The 16,865-nt window shown below is 38.2% G+C and overlaps 1 protein-coding gene across 5 annotated transcripts in view; it reads right to left on the bottom strand.

Moving 5' to 3' along the window:
• msrb3 (methionine sulfoxide reductase B3) overlaps positions 1-16,865 on the bottom strand; it is a 78,751-nt gene that overhangs the window by 28,611 nt on the left and 33,275 nt on the right. For 4 of the 5 annotated variants that reach the window (XM_008111072.3, XM_008111075.2, XM_008111074.2 and 1 more), the window contains 3 exons: positions 14,871-14,979; positions 13,008-13,085; positions 4,823-4,851 (listed from right to left, as the gene is read on the bottom strand). In XM_008111072.3, the coding sequence (XP_008109279.1) occupies positions 4,823-4,851; positions 13,008-13,085; positions 14,871-14,979 (216 nt within the window). The remainder of the gene's footprint in view (positions 1-4,822; positions 4,852-13,007; positions 13,086-14,870; positions 14,980-16,865) is intronic. The other variant, XM_062982563.1, reaches the window with a different exon arrangement.

Raw genomic sequence — 16,865 nt, 5'->3', positions numbered from 1 at the left:
TGATCTCAGAGAAAAGCAGTTCCTTCTTTGATTTGCTAAAGAGAATCCACCACCCACAGGGAAATAAGCCTAAATCCACCCATGTTAACGCTGCCTATATAGTAGCAAAATATTTGATACCAGAAGTTATTTTTAGTCAAACTGTTAAGAGGATTCCAATAAATAATGAAACCTCAGTAATATTATTTGCACAAAATGTATGGAACATATTCCTTTTTAACAAGTGGGTATTACTCCAATTCCTGTTAGCCAACAACCATTCTTTGTTCGCTTACAGTAATTCAAAAATGTTCCCACAAGGCAACAGATTTCTATGGAAGTATCTCTTTCCCTTGTGTCAGCTGCCCATGAAATGCATATTACTCCAATTTCTTACAATACCCTTCCTGAAGAATATAAATACAAATCCTATTGCACACACATTTTATTGTATGACATTAAAACTCAAAAACAGTAAGCATAATTGTTTTCTCACACAGAAGTCTCTACAGTGAGAGGAGAATTCCTTTCAGTCAGAGCTGTTTCTGTTATTAAAGTAAACTTCTCGTCATTGAAATGAAGCATGTGCATTGTTGTACATATGTTATAGCCATCGGCATGATGAATATTGAGCATTAATTTAATTTTTTGTTTCACTTTGAAGTGAAATGCTCTGATCACATTTATGTTACATAGATTTTTTTTCTCACAGTATGTCAGCCTTGTATGATATTTCCAGATTTTGGAGCTAAAATTAATAAATTGAACCTTTCATAACTAACTGCATACCAGACTCCACTTTTATTGCAAGGAAATAAATCTGTGTTATTCTTCATGTTATTCTCACAAAAAAGCACAGAAATTATCAAGCTTTCCTCAAAGGATAGTAGCTAGGCTTTACAAATGGTTTTCAACTACATTTCCGCTCTACACACAGAGGGTTTGTCCAAGGAAGGAGAAAATGAATGTTCTGAATTGCTCTGCAGAAACAGAGCAACAAAAACAGTATTCAAAGACCCCCCCCCCTTTAATTAAAGAAGTGACAAAACTGCGATATTCGGCCAAGAAGACCATAAAACAGCCAGGCTTTTGTGCGGTTCTGTCATATTCCATCTGAGCCTATAGATAGAGAACATGTGGCCTTCTGGATGTTGGACTACAGCTCCCATTCACCAACGCTCCCCCCCCCCTCCGGTGTCAGGAGCAACTTGAGAAACTGCAAGTCGCTTCTGGTGTGAGAGAATTGGCCGTCTGCAAGAACGTTGCCCAGGAGATGTTTGATGTTTTACCATCCTTGTGGGAGGCTTCTCTCATGTCCCCGCATGGAGCTGGAGCTGACAGAGAGCTCATCCAGGCTCTCCCTGGGTTGGATTTGGACTGGCAACCTTCAGGTCAGCAACCCAACCTTCAAGTCAGCAGTCTGCCGGCCCAAGGGCTTAACCCATTGGGAGATGTTGTCCAATTATATTTGGGGGAGACACAGTTACCCAGGCCTGCCCTATAACAGACCCAAAGTATAATGAAAGCATTTTAGAAAGTTCCCAATGGAGTAAATGTGCAACATTTCCCAAACCTCCTTATGTCCTTTCTATAATTCATGGTTCTTACAGAAAAGCAGAACATAATGAGGTAAAGCAACAAAGGAACTGAAAAGAGGGTGTAGCTTGTACTAGAAGCTCTATGTGAATAACTCCCTAATCTTAATTATGGATAACTAAAAATGCATATAATGGTTCCACAAATATGTGTGTTGTATTGTATATAAGAAAGATTTCTATTTTATACACCATATTTTCATACAATTATTGTAATGTCTTATTAGAAACGCAACATTGTGTATGGTTTGAGCACTGAACTATGATTCCAAGATCAGGTTCACAATCCCACTCAACCATGGAAACTTGCTGGATGATCTTGGGCAAGTAATGTTCTCTTAGCCTCAGACTAAGGCCAAAAGCAAAGCCCCTCTGAACAAATCTTACCAAGGAAACTATGTGATAGGTTCAGAAACAACTTGGAAGGCACACAAAAACAAGAACAGAAGTCTAACTGTATGGTCATCTATGCCCTTTGTTTAATTCAAGGGTAGGAAACAGTCACTCTTCAGATGCTTTAAACTAACTACAAGCTCCATAAGCCTTCATCATTGGCTATGCTAGCTAGGGGTGAAAAGAGTCCCAAGCCAACAACAGTTGCCCACTCCTCATTTAGAAAAATCTGGAATTTGATTAGCAGGAGCTTGCGTGACTGAAAAGTATGTCAATCTGTCAAGTTCAGTTCAGTCATCTCAGAGCAACTGATGAAGACAAAACAGCTGGTGACAGGTGGCCAGGAAGGCAGAAAGCGGGAGATAAAAAGCCAGAAAAGGCTGAACAAAGCCTGAAGCATACAAACCGGCATCAGAAGCTGAAGGCTGAGGAAAAACTGGAAGGCAGGGTAGAAATGACTGAGGAAGAATACAGGTGGACAAGATCTATGTGTATGGAGAGGGAAATCTCCCAGGGCACTGTATATTATTAAAAGCAGAATGATGAAAAAGGGGAACTTGAGCAATATGTGTTTGGTAGACAAAAAAAGAAGTTTGAAGAAGCAGTCTAGAGAGAGGGTCATAGGGTATTTAAGGAAACATTAACCCAAAGGACTATCATCCTAGCCATTGAGTAAAGTAACTGTGTATTAATTAAAGAGTATTTAACTACCTTTGCCTATATTAACTTGCTGAAATTCAGGATTTTCAGTGAACATTCTGTTCTACGTTTTACACAAGAGTTTTGTTTTGTTCTGTTTAATGAAGGACCAACTTGATTGTGGACCTCCTGCCCAAATGAAGGCAGGCTAACTCCATCTACCATTATTTGGTCACACCTTTGCCTTTTGAGACATTGTGTTTTTATTATATGGGGCCTAATGAGAAAAACAGAAATGAGTAAATAATAAAGAAACATTGGATTCTGTGTAATGATTCGACTCATCCTATGCCCTAGCTATGAAAAGGTTAAAAGTTTACAAGGAAGTTAACTTCAAATGGTGGCCATACTATAGGAATAAGAAACAGTGCGGGTCCTACTTAACTTCGTGACCGTATATCTCCCTACAAATAGGCATGAGCTCTAAGATCTGCCAGGGAGGCCCTTCTCTCGCTCCCACCTCCATCACAAGCATGGTTAGAGGGGGGCAAAGGAGAGGGCCTTCTCAGTGGTGCCCTCCCAGCTCTGGAACTTCTCCCCAAGGAAATCAGATTAGCCCCCACCTTGTCCACATTCCTTAAAGACTTGAAAACTTGGATGTTTCAACGTGCCTTCAAATAACAGTTTAGCTTGTAACCATCCCTGCCAGTCCTAATTTATTTACTCCCAGTCCTGGTCCTATTGTTCTGCATTTTGCACAAGAATGGACCTTCCCTCGCAAATCTTAATAGGTACGTTTTTTGGTTTTGTGATGTCAATTGATGTATTTTATGATGGTTTTATTTTCTTGGTTTTAATGGTTTAAATTATATTGTTTTTATTATGTGTTTTAATTTTGTTCCTTGATCTTAATTTGTTCTGGGCTTGGTCCCCATATAAGCTACCCCAAGGCCCTTCGGAGAGACGGAGGCGAGTTATAAGAATAAATGTATTATTGCTGTTGTTGTTATTATTACATGTTTTTGGTAAGGAATATTGACCTATTCTTAGGTTAATGTTACTAGTTCTCATCAAAAAGTTCTGAAAATTTGGTAATTGGTGGCTGTATCAAATGATCCTTTACAAAGCTGAGATTATCCCAGCATTTTAACAATCTTTTTGTTTTTAATAATTAGATGTTGTTTATATTCATATATTGTAATTTTAACTCTCCCTTGCATTTATTGTAATGTAGAATGCTTTTTAAAATTTATTATATTGTGCTATCCTTTCCCCTAGAAAATAGCTCAGTTGATATAATATAGGGTAGCAACTTTAAAAGCATGCTGCATCAGAAAATAACTACACTGAACATAAAATACCAGAAATTGTATTGTTGTGTCATAAGAACAAGACACAAAATCCATATGCAGATAATGCATTTAATAAAACCAACTGTAAATCCCATAATAGTAAATGAGCTTTGAATTCTGTAGCTCTCTTCAACAGGATTTTTACTATCTAACCAAACAAAAGTATCTGAAGAATGCCAGCTCTTGCGTTACATTTTGAATTTGTCATTATAAAGGCATTCCCATCTATGAATTTTGCCTAAAAAACTAAGAAACAGGCATTATCACTACTACTCCATTTTTTTAAAGTAGGTATGTTTATAATAATGTACATTCTGCTCTGTTAAAATTAAATATAATTTTAAAATGTTTGCATTCTTACAGCCTAACACATTCATATTTCTTATAAATATAAAAGAACCCGACAATTTGGTTAACCACCTAGAAACAAATCTACATCCTTGACTAGAATGCATGTATACATAGACATTGTATGGACCTTCGATGACAAATAACCTGTTTCCTGATCTATGGCTTGCTCAGCCATCATGCAAAAGCCTTGTCCTCCAGGAAGAAAAACAACCTTTTAAATCAGGCAATATTCCCAAAGTCCATTTCCCTCAGCCCCATATCATTCAAAACCTAATGCAAAACTGACATTGTTTCCGTGCAATCATCTGAACATGAAAGAGTAAAATTAAAAAGAGACATGCACCTATGGAAAGAATAAAATCACTGTATATGGTATTCTGAAATCTGAGATTGCCATAAAGATCTGGCTGTTCCAGACTGTTTAAAGTTAAAATTGTACATGATAAATTGCCCTTTTGAGAGTAACATGAAAACAGAGTATTCAGCGTAAAGATTAGAAACTTAAAAACATACCTGAATTGGAGTCAAACTTTGTTTCTGATCTGAGAGAGAAGAGAGGAGAGGGGGATTTTTTTAGTTAAAATAATTCTTTAGGTTAAGAGTAAGAAACAACACCTATACATCTCTGCTTTAATGAAATTTGTTCTCAAATACACATTTTCGCTGTATTTTCACATTTGCAACAAGATCATTTAATTTACAAAACTGGTAAAATCGGCATAGAAAACAATGGATCATTGCTGTGTATTAATTAATTTTTAAACATTTATTTATTTATTCTTTTGAAGAGTATTTTATTTGGATAGTGATATCAATGCACATGTTTACACATCCCCACCACACATGTACACCAAGAAATAAATGCACAAGTTTCCCTTAAGGAGGTTGAAAATTCAGCCTCCTTATGAATTCCTACTGAACAAGAGTATATGCAAAACATACTAGTACTACCAATTGTCTGCTTAATGTGTCATTTAAAGTGTTTAGCATAACACAAATGAACTCAGTAGGCTGTATACTTAATAATGAGGTGGAGGGGGAAAGGGGGGAAATTAGCTTTTGTGGGAACATCATGTTCCAGATATAGCGTAATAATAGTTCTAAACTCAGAAGCCTTTGAAGCTCGCAGTTCAGCTGTGGGAAAACCTAAGTTGGGTAATTACTTTCGAGATGCTGCTGAAGTGCTGTCAAGCAGAATTAACCCTATGACTAGGCCTATCTGAACAAATAGCTAGAAGCAGCATTGTCTAGATCTAACTCTCAAACCAATTAGCGGGCATGCTCCAACCAGACATATATCACAAATTAACAACCTCTGTGCTTTGTGCGTGTGTGTATGTGTATATATATTATATACATTCACAGCTGCCACAGCAAGATACAAGAACCTATCAGCGGGATTCTTTGTCAAAGATGTTACTTTAGTCAGGGAAATATGCCCAAATAGAGTGGGAAATGGCAGGTTCCTTTAATCTATAAGAAGACATTGATGTGTTTGGCAAATTATACACATTTTTCACTAAGCACAGATTACATACTGCTGGTGTGCTGAGCACAGAAATAAACTTAGTGCAAGGTGAGGCTTTGTAATGAATTCTGGCCCACCGCATGCTAGCTGAAATATTTGATAATGATGAAAAAAGCCAAAAAAACACAGCAGGTTAAAATAAAATGAGGGGAGGGAGAGGGGATATGAGAAAAATGACCTCTTTGTTATGCAACAATTTTTCAAAGGGAAGTGTTCCATATGGCTTCGAAGTACAACAGGGCAAAAAGAAATGTTCTTCCACCAGAAATAAATTCTAATGGTGCTCAATAAAGTCTACCGGCACCATGAATCAAAGAGGTAATCTCCATTACAAATGAACACCCTTACGCTAAAGGGTGCAATACTGTCAAACAAAGGCACTTATGGGTCAGTGTGTGAGTTTCTGAAACCCAGCAGGCATATCATATGGATACATATTTCCAGGGTTTGGGAAATTTATATTATTGGACTATAACTTGCAAAAAACACTCTAGCCAGAAGGATCCTGTAGCACCTTGGAGACTAACGATGAAATTTCTCGCTATTAGTCTCCAAAATGCTACAAGATCCCTTTACATACTGATCCAGACTATCATAGCTATGTCTTTAAATTCTATCTAGAAGAATTTATCAGTCCTTTACTACTGATGAACCATCACAAAGTAAATCCTGCACAATCATAATCAGGATTGGTGATGGATCCTTGGATCCATCAAATTTTATTTTAGATATTGAGCATGATTCTTCCTTTTGTAGAAAAATCTTGCTAGCCATTTCACTTAGCAGCTCATCCATTGCATCAGCTTTGACTGGATAATTGTACTATAAATGGCTAAGTTTGGTTAGTGATTTTTCTTTCAAGTTATTTTTATGAGGTAGAAAACTATAGCCTACATGTTTGGTCTGCATGCTGAAACAACAAAATGCAAGAACTGTCAGATGTTTTGTTAAAAAATGAAACTTAACACAGGGAACACTAAGGAAGTAAGTAGAGGTCATTGGGTTGGAACCAACACAACAGGAAGAGTGGGTGAATCCTAAAATGTATTTGAATAATAAGGCAAATTCCAAAGTTAATGTGTCTAAATTTTTATTTATAAATAAATACCTAAATATATTTAATATAATGTACATATAAACAAATACATCTAAATAGACAAATCTATCCAAAAATAGACAGATATTTATGTAAGTTTTCAGGATGTCAAAATCTCTTCATCACAAATGTTACAAAATGACATAAGAGGAAGTGGGGTAATAATAGATCTTAAAAGTCATGTCATAACATGCCGTGTAGAGATGAGCCCGGGCTTTCAAACAGAGTTGATCATATATTAGACTTCATCTAGAACACTCCTTCTTAAACTGTGAGTTCTGACCTAAAATGGGGTCTTCCTAGCTCAATGTTGGGATCACAAAAAATTTGGCGTCAGTAAAAGGTTTCTGAACTGACCACCCATTTACACAAATGTGCTAAAAGTGGAAGCTACAGAAATTGCTTCAACTATACTTCACAAAAAGGAAATTTAGCCTGTTTAGCAAGCTTTACAAGTGCTGATTTATTATCAGTAAATGTTTGAATATGTATGCCTATTTTACATATCTATAAATATTTCTCTGATGGAAAGGGCTCACAAGTGAAAAGGGCTTAAGAAGCCCTGATGTAGAAAAAGCTTGCTGGGAACTTTTCTAACTTTTCTTCCTCTGCTGTGCATATTAAGCTGTGCTAAAATCGGGGTCAGGGGACCCAACTGCATTATAGGAGCCAAATGGAGCCATGAAAAATGTCTAGGTCTGGTTTTTGGCAACTTTTCATCCCCTTGAGATCCTTACTCGTAAGATATTATATGCTTGGTAGTGTCATTATTTTTACAATCTATTATATTTTCTAATGTTGTAAATTACTGTATTAACTCAGCAAGAGATACAAGCACTGTTCAGCATGTGTAGGTGCCCATTTGAAGCTGCTGGCTTGTAGAGCTGGTGCAGCTGCACTTCTGGATTATCACAGTAAATGACTGCATTAGATGATTTTCCTGCAAGTAGCATGTATAATACACATGGAATAGTTTTACCTTGGCCTTGTATAATTTGCACATTTCTAAGTTTAGTACAAAAATTACATCTCAGGGGTAAGATTTATCAACTACCTTAATATGTTCATGGATTGGTACTGCAAGATTGAAATAGCTTAATTCAGTGGTTCTCAATCTGTGGGCCCCCAGATGTTTTGGCCATCAACTCCCAGAAATCCTAAAAGCTAGTAAACTGGCTGGGATTTCTGGGAGTTGTAGGCAAAACACCTGGGGAGCCACAGGTTGAGAACTACTGGCTTAATTAAACAATCAAACAAAAAACACTAATTAGAACAAGGGTAGATATAATGACCATCTGTTGGTGTTGAGAGGTAAATATTACAATTTTATTATTCTGTTTTACAAGGATATTTTTGTTCTGGTAGAATCTAATGGGCTACTGAGGACTCATCTACACAGCACCTAAAACATGGGATTTCCCGAGTTTAAAAGGGGAGTGGCTACATGACGTTAGCACTAAATGTGCATTGATTCGCTGCAACAGCTAAAAAATATGGAATAAAAAGGTCCCCTTTTATCCCGATTCCAGCCAGAAATTGTGCATATTCACATCACTGTATATTGATGACTCATCAAAAAAATGTGAATTTCTTCCCTCCCTGCTGTGGAGACTGCTTCAGCACATGTCCACTTTTAAAAAGAGGAAAGGCTGATCAGCTGATTGGGCTGTGAAATGGACACACAGCTGATTTAAAGGAAGCACAGAAGGCTATTAGAACTCTCTGAAATTCTTTATTTTACACTGTATAACATTAAACAGAGCTTGAATAAACAATTAGGGGAAGGGAGAAATCCGGCAGAAGTTTTATTTAAAAATCACTTCTATCCAGGTACATAGTTTGCCCTCCTTTCTTCTCTGCATCCTCCTTCTGGCTAAAATCATGTTGTTGTTGGAAGCTTTCAAGTTATTTCCAACTTACAGCACCACTAAGGAGAATCTATCATGAAGTTAGGCTTAATTAAACACTCTTTAGCCAATCTGCACATGTAAATTACAAGGAAAATCTCTTCATTTCACATTGATCTTTAACTTCCAGTCAGGAAAATGTGTGTTTGAATAATAAATTGTGATAGGTACATAATACAAATACATTATTATTATCAACACAACAACGTTGTATGGCACAGCAAACAAGATAGATATGCTGGATTTCGTTTCGCAAAACCACAAGTCGAACACTTCCCAAGTGTCTAGGACTGTGTGATGTATTTTCTGATGATGTGTGCAGATCCCAGTAGGGTGGCCTTTTGCAGTTGGCAGATGGTGATTTTGTCAATGTCTATTGTTTCCAAATGCCGGCTGAGATCTTTTGGCACAGCACCCAGTGTGCCCATCACCACCGGGACCACCTGTACTGGTTTCTGCCAGAGTCTTTGAAGTTCAATCTTGAGGTCCTGATAGCGGCTGAGTTTTTCCTGTTGTTTTTCATCTATGCGACTGTCACCTGGGATGGCAACATCAATGATCCAAACCTTGTTCTTTTCCACAACTGTGATGTCTGGTGTGTTGTGTTCCAGAACTTTGTCAGTCTGGATTCGGAAGTCCCACAGTATCTTTGCATGTTCATTTTCCAATACTTTTGCAGGTTTGTGATCCCACCAGTTCTTTGCTGCTGGCAGGTGGTACTTGAGGCATAAGTTCCAATGAATCATTTGGGCCACATAGTTGTGCCTCTGTTTGTAGTCTGTCTGTGCGATTTTCTTACAGCAGCTGAGGATATGATCAATGGTTTCGTCGGTTTCCTTGCACAGTCTGCATTTTGGGTCATCAGCTGATTTTTCAATCTTGGCCTTAATTGCATTTGTTCTGATGGCTTGCTCCTGGGCTGCAAGGATCAGGCCTTCTGTCTCCTTCTTCAGAGTCCCATTCGTGAGCCAGAGCCAGGTCTTCTCCTTATCAGCTTTTCCTTCAATTTTGTCAAGGAACTTTCCATGCAGTGTTTTGTTGTGCCAGCTGTCAGCTCTAGTTTGTAGTGCAGTTTTCTTGTACTGGTTTTTTGTCTGCTGTGTTTTGAGGAGTTTCTGATTTTTGACTTCAATCAAAGCAGGTTCTTCACTTTGCTTGACATATTCTGCCAGGGCATGTTCTTCTTCTTTGACTGCTTGCTTTACTTGTAAGAGTCCTCTGCCCCCTGATCTTCTAGGCAGATATAGCCGGTCAACATCACTGCGAGGGTGCAGTGAATGATGAATGGTCATGAGTTTTCTTGTTTTTCTGTCCAAATTGTCCAGTTCCACCTGTGTCCAATTTATAATGCCAGCAGTATATCTTATGACAGGTATGGCCCAGGTGTTTATGGCCTTGATGGTGTTGCCTCCATTGAGCTTGCTTTTGAGAATTTTTCTGACCCTTTGTGTGTATTCTTTGCTGACCACAGTTTTCACATGTTCATGCTTGATGTTGTCCAGCTGTAGTATGCCCAGATATTTATAGGCCTCTGGCTGGTGACACTTTATTGTTTGGCCATTGGGCATATTTATGCCCTCACTTTCAATGATTTTTCCCTTCTTCAATGCCACTGTCGAACATTTGTCCAAACCAAACTCCATGTTGATATCAGTGCTAAAAATTCGGACAGTGTTGGTCAGAGACTGGATTTCAGTTTCCGTTTTCCCATATAGCTTCAGGTCATCCATGTACATCAAATGTGAAATTTTGTGAGAATTCTTAGATATTTGATAGCCGAGATTTGTTTTTTGTAAGATTGTTGACAGAGGGATCATGGCAATAATGAAAAGCAGAGGGGACAATGAATCTCCCTGGAAAATTCCTCTCCTGATGTTGACAAGTCCATAGCTTTCATTTCCAACAAACAGTTCAGTTTTCCAGTGCTCCATCATGTTTTCAATGAAGGTGCCAACTGTTTTACAAATCCCGATGGCGTCCAGGCACTTGATGATCCAGCTGTGTGGGAGTGAGTCAAAGGCCTTTTTGTAGTCAATCCACGTCATGTGAAGATTAGCTTTTCGGCTCTTACAGTTCTCCAGAATCATTTTGTCAATCAATAACTGGTCTTTTGTGCCCCTGCTTTTCCGTTTGTTGCCTTTCTGTTCATCTGGCAAGATGTTTTTTTCTTCAAGATAGTCTTGAATTCTGTCAGCTATAATGCCAGTCAGTAGTTTAAACATAGTGGGCAGACACGTTATTGGCCTGTAGTTTCCTGGTGCTGCTCCTTTTGCTGGATCCTTTTGTATCAGGTATGTTCTTCCAGTTGTTAGCCATTCACTGATACTTCCTTTCTGCAGCATCTCATTGAATTGTTGGGCCATTTTTCCATGTAAACTAATCAGATGTTTGAGCCAAAATCCATGAAGTTGATCACTACCAGGCGATGTCCAGTTCTTGACTTTTTGCACTCGTTTGCTGATCATTTCAGTTGTTATTTCCATCAGTTCCATTTTGTTCTGTGAGAATTTTCCTTCAAACTCCTTTATCCACCCAGCGTTTTTGTTGTAGTTTTTATTATTTTCCCAAAGTTCTTTCCAGAACTTTGTTGTTGCAGTTTTCTCTGGCTTTATGGTTACTGTGTCTGTTGTTTGGTTCAGACTCTGGTAGAACCGTCTTTGGTCTGATTGAAACAGTTGATTTTGTCTGTACTGGATGATTCTGGCTTCATACCTTTCAATTTTTCTGGCTGTTGCTGTAATTTGTTCTTTCACGATTTCCAAAGCTTCTTCAATTTTTCTGGTGTTCAGCCAGTACTTTCGGATCAGGTATTGCTTGATTTTGTCATTCTTCAGTTTCCTCTCTTTCATATTTTTCAGGTTACTTGCATCTGATCTAAGTTTCTTGATTTTCAACTCTAGCCTGACCTTCCACTTTGGTTTTCCAGTCGATTTTCTTTGGGGCTGCCTTGGTTGTAGGAGCCCAAGTTCTTCTGTTACTATCACTGCTGCACTGTAGGCAAACTGGTTTGTTTGTTCAATTGATGTTATTTGGACAGTGGAGAGTGCTGCATTCACATCTTTCATGAGAGGCGCCAGGTGTCTCTTGGGCACTGTTTTTAGAGTTGGGAGCCGCTGTCTTATTGCATTTGCTGCAGCATGAGCCATGATCTTATCCTTGAGCTCTTGTTGTCTTGCTGTCAAGGTTCCTGGTGGTTCAGCAGATGTTTCAAGTGCTGGTTCCTCAAATTCTTGCAAAAGCTCCACACTTTCTTCTGGTTCAATCTGTTCCACCATTCCAAGTGTTGCTGGAGTCTCTGCTGCTGTCTGTGCTGTGGTCTGATGGTAATCTACTTTGCAAATTTTCTGGATTTCTTCGAGTTCAACTTCACTGAACACTTTGTTTCTGATTATGAATCTTCGTTGGTCAGCCAGTCGGGGTTCTGTTATCTGTGAGTCAGGGTACTCTTGTTTCCATAGCTGATGCATCCTTTTTTGGTAGCCACGCCTTTGAGGTTCAGATTTGTAGTAGCATTTCATAATTGTGCGGTTTTCTGGCATTGTATATTTTTGCCGCTTCTGTGACTGTTCATTTGGGTTTTGATGATTCCGTAGCCCACTTGTCGATGGATGTCCAGAATCAGCAGCATCCACCGCGGTCCTTTTTATCCTGGGTGACGACCGAGCCAGTATAGACTTCGTTTGGGTTATTGTTGTTATTATTATTATTATTATTATTATTATTATTATTATTATTATTATTATGCATTTTATTTGTTAGCCATTTCTCCTCTCAGCTCGATTGGGGCACAACATAGCTAAAACACACCACTATAAAGTACACACAAAAATGAATATATTAAAAAACATTATGATAAAATGCATATATTAAATACATGGTACAACTATTGAAATAAATAGTGATAGAATGTAAATTTAAAATGCATGGTTTAAAATTGGGTAGGCATCACCATGGTCTGTCCCTAGGCTTCAGGTTTTTGATACCGTAGGACACTTTAGGTCATGGGACAACCCTAAACTGCCAAACCTGGCTAAAAGAATTTAGATCATGTTGGCATAATTCAAATTAAAGATTTTGTTCTATCTTAACATTCCCTTACATAGTTCTTATATAACACTCAGGAATCATAAACCATCATTATCTTACAGCTTTATTGCATCTACTTACTTAAACAAAGGAGTTCCACAAACTACACATTTGTATATTCCAGAATCTTTGTGATATGTGTATTCCCCTTCAAAAGCACTAGAATGATAGAAACAATACAATAATATTTTTAAAATTTAAGAAAACCTTCTGGAATTAACACATAAATGGTCTGATAAATTGCAAACAACACATTTTCTGCAACCATTAGCAAATAAGTTACGCATGATTGTCCTATATTTTTAAATCTGTCCATTAAAATCTGAACACAAATGTTTCTTTCAAAAGAAGTGAAGCTATGTACTATTCAAGTGACAAAGCATAAAATCACAAGTTACTAGACATATTTAAACCAGTTATTTAATTGCCATCTGAACAAGAAGGTCATTTAAAAAACATTTTATGCCTAAGCATCTTTCTAACTACTTCTCCAGACAGTATGCCTTAATGCTGATCTCTTGCATTAAACTGTACATAAAGCATTAGTACAAGAACCTTCTGGAAGATCGGACACCAAAACATGTTCAAGTACCAAAAAATAAAATTGAAGTGGGGGCTGCCCATGATTTCAAGCTGTGTGTGCTCTATATTTTTATTTGAAAAGGAATATTATTGCTTTAAGGGAATATTTTTCTAAGTTAACAATCTTAAAGGCTAGGAGGTCATTCATCTAATACAAATCAGCTGTGCTACTTCAACAAAAAGTCTATGTGTTCTGCAGCTTGTTTTTATTATCATTTTGCCCTTTTGGGGGGAGGGATTTCTCTCATATATATGAGATATATATATATATGAGTCTATATATATATATAGACAGAATTTTTATGACCTAATCTCTAGTTGTTTTCATGCACTAAACCATTGTGATAAACATGTAAACTACAGTAAATTCATTCTGAGCTTGAAGGAACGCCATTGCCAGCTGTTTTAGAAACACAAAACACTTTGGTTCCTGACATCCCCATTCAGAAAAAAATCTATTTAAAAGTATATTCTTGTACAGAAAGGGTGGCCAATTCACTAGGACCCCACGAGTGGCAAAAGGGCACTTTACGGGGTTTTTTTTTTTTTTTGGAAATGACAACAAGCTTATGTCACGACTACTACTGGATCAGAAGCTGGATAAGGATTGGTTTATACCTTCCGCAGTCAGAACAAAACACCCAAATAGTTTAGATCTTGGCAAAAGGTGACAACCCCTTCAAGCTCAATTCAGCTGAGAGGAATTATACTCATGTTAGAAGCTTGGGATTGAGCTCCTCTCTCTTTTTCTCTCTCCCTCCCTATCCTCTTTTAGGATTTATGGCATGCTTCCAAGGAATAAAGCCATGTGAGGGCAGTTATTGAAAAGATTTGACATTCCAGCCACAAATGAGCCAATAAATACTTTCTCCACATGTGCTTCAAAAAGGAAACTGAACTGAAATAGAAGGGAACAAAATTATGTTACTCTCTCTCTTCGTCTCCCAGCCAAAATGTCTGCACATACAATGGCCACCTTCAAATTTGCAGCTCTAATGGCACAATGCTGTTTCCCTTCTGGTTCTGCTTACTGGGTGTCTCCCCTTCCCAAACCCATACCTACAAAATAACAACAAAGGGGGTTTCTTAACTACCATTACTTCCACACATTTTTCAGCAAACCGAAAACAGACGCTAAATGTAATCCAAGAGGCCAAATACTGTTCATTTTATATTTATGAAGTCTATGACCTTGCCCTCCACACTGCAAATTCCTGACTTGTTTAGTGGTGTTGATTTATGTAAGTGAGCAAACAAGTGCAGAATTTCCTTAAAATGTAAAGTTCTGGAGAAAAGAAAACAGCAATCCTGCCAAGAAGGAATGGTCTCTTATTTCACATTGACCTCACTCCTCTACCTTACCTTTCAGTCCCTTTCTCCTGAGTAACATGGTACTGCAAAGGCGTCAACCGCTTCCTCAGTTCTTCCTGGGGAAAGGCCACCTTACAGAACTTTTTATCCCTACGTGACCCTGCAAAGGAACAAGATATGTGTGAAAGAATCTCTTTTTAGTTCCAATCCTTAATAATTGCTTTGGCTGTGAGCCAAAAGCATGGGTTCGGCATTCCTTTTCCTAATGGCCAGATTGGATCCGAGTGCATTAAAGGGTGGCAGAGCTGATTGCGTCTTCCAATCCAACTTTGAGAAGTCTGCTGTGCACAAGGCAGGTGTCTCTACTGGAATGGCAATAATGTGAGTCAGCCAAAGCTTTCTATATGCAGGAAAAAGGTCCCAACCATTGGCAAGGTAACTACATTCACATAGTCCTTCACAAGAAGGTATACGTCCTGAGCCTAAACAAGTTCAATAATAGCTTCTGGGTAATTATATTTAAGCGTGCAGCTTGACTATTTACAAAACATCTGTACTGTACATGAAAGCTAATGGGCATATTATGTTTAAGCACAATTCAAAATAACTTGTCCATCTTACCATTGTTTCTGAAGACAACAATGATTGTGCAAGAGAGATATGCCTTAATCCGCCATCACCATCATTCCACTGGTAAATTGCCACAAGGAATTGATTGATGTTTCATAAGATACCATGACATACTTAAAAGTTTCTGGCATAAAAAATGACTTGTGGTCTTCAGCTGTGTATCACTGGAGGATGTGGGAAGACTGTATTAAGAGTGCTCTCTGGTTAGAGCCTGAAAGAAATACTCTTTTTGGGTAACGTTATCATAATACACCATACGTGACACGGCCATTGGGGAATCATAATAAATTTAACTGTTGTTTTTGCTGTCACAGAATCATTGCTTCTTAGGACTTGATCTTATGTGTCTTCACAGGTGTCCTAGGACGCCTGCAGCACAGTCGATCCACGGAGCCTCACGCCACCCATCACACAACACACTAACGTCCGGCGGCTCCATTGATCAATGGCACAAGCGTTCCATGGCACAAGCGTGGCACAAGCATTCTAGGACAATCCACCCAGAACATGTGAGGCTTCCATTGGGAACAATGAAGACAACACAGGGGGAAGATGCACAGCAATGCTTCCCCACATGTGATGGGGAAATATAGCTACAGGTGAGGCGGAGCGTAAAACACCAGGATTGCCCCGCCGCCCCGCCACAGAGGCTGGCAGATTGCCCCGCACGCCATCATCAATGTGAAGAGGTCCTTAAACTATCTGATATGGGGATATCACATCTGAGATCCACACGAAATTCATGATAATTGACTAACTGTTCATTCTTTCCTGAAAACTCCCTATAGATCAGCAACCAATAGCATATAGATTGGAGCTGGCCCATTTATCACTAATCTAAGTAACACTACTTAGGCCCCATCCACACTGACCATTTAATGTGGTTCAAAGCCAGCTTCAAATTCTTATTGGCCAGACAGCAAACTCCCACAAAAGCATGCAAAACAAAGCCCTTAATGTGCATCAGTGCTCTGTGGTTTGTGTCATCACCATCAAATTGGTTCAAGGATTTCTTCTGCAATCATTTGCATCATGAAACCACTTTTGAAACTGCTTTAAACGGTACGTGTTAAACCAGAATGCACTTTAATCTATATTTGTTTGTGATATAAATGAAAGCATTCTCCACTTGGGCAAATTTAGTTTTTCTATTGAAAAAATGCAGTGCTTCTTAAATGTATAATGCTGTTGAGGAAATTTCACTTCTATTATTCAGCACATCCATACTTTAATCAGAGGCTATAATTTTCAAGTTTAGATTTAAGTGATCACCATTTTAAAAAATATGTTTCCAATAAAATTCCTCAGTTTCTTTTGGGTTGTTTTTTTTGTACATTCAGTGGGAAACAAAAACTTTTGTTGGACACTGCTTATTGACCATTGTTTAGTCTTATACTGTTAGAAAAGCTTAACTAT

Source organism: Anolis carolinensis, chromosome 5 (genome assembly GCF_035594765.1).
Source record: "Anolis carolinensis isolate JA03-04 chromosome 5, rAnoCar3.1.pri, whole genome shotgun sequence".
Lineage (NCBI taxonomy): Eukaryota > Metazoa > Chordata > Lepidosauria > Squamata > Dactyloidae > Anolis > Anolis carolinensis.
The sequence above is the reverse complement of the archived record's forward strand: the minus strand, read 5'-3'. Positions and strand labels throughout refer to the sequence as shown.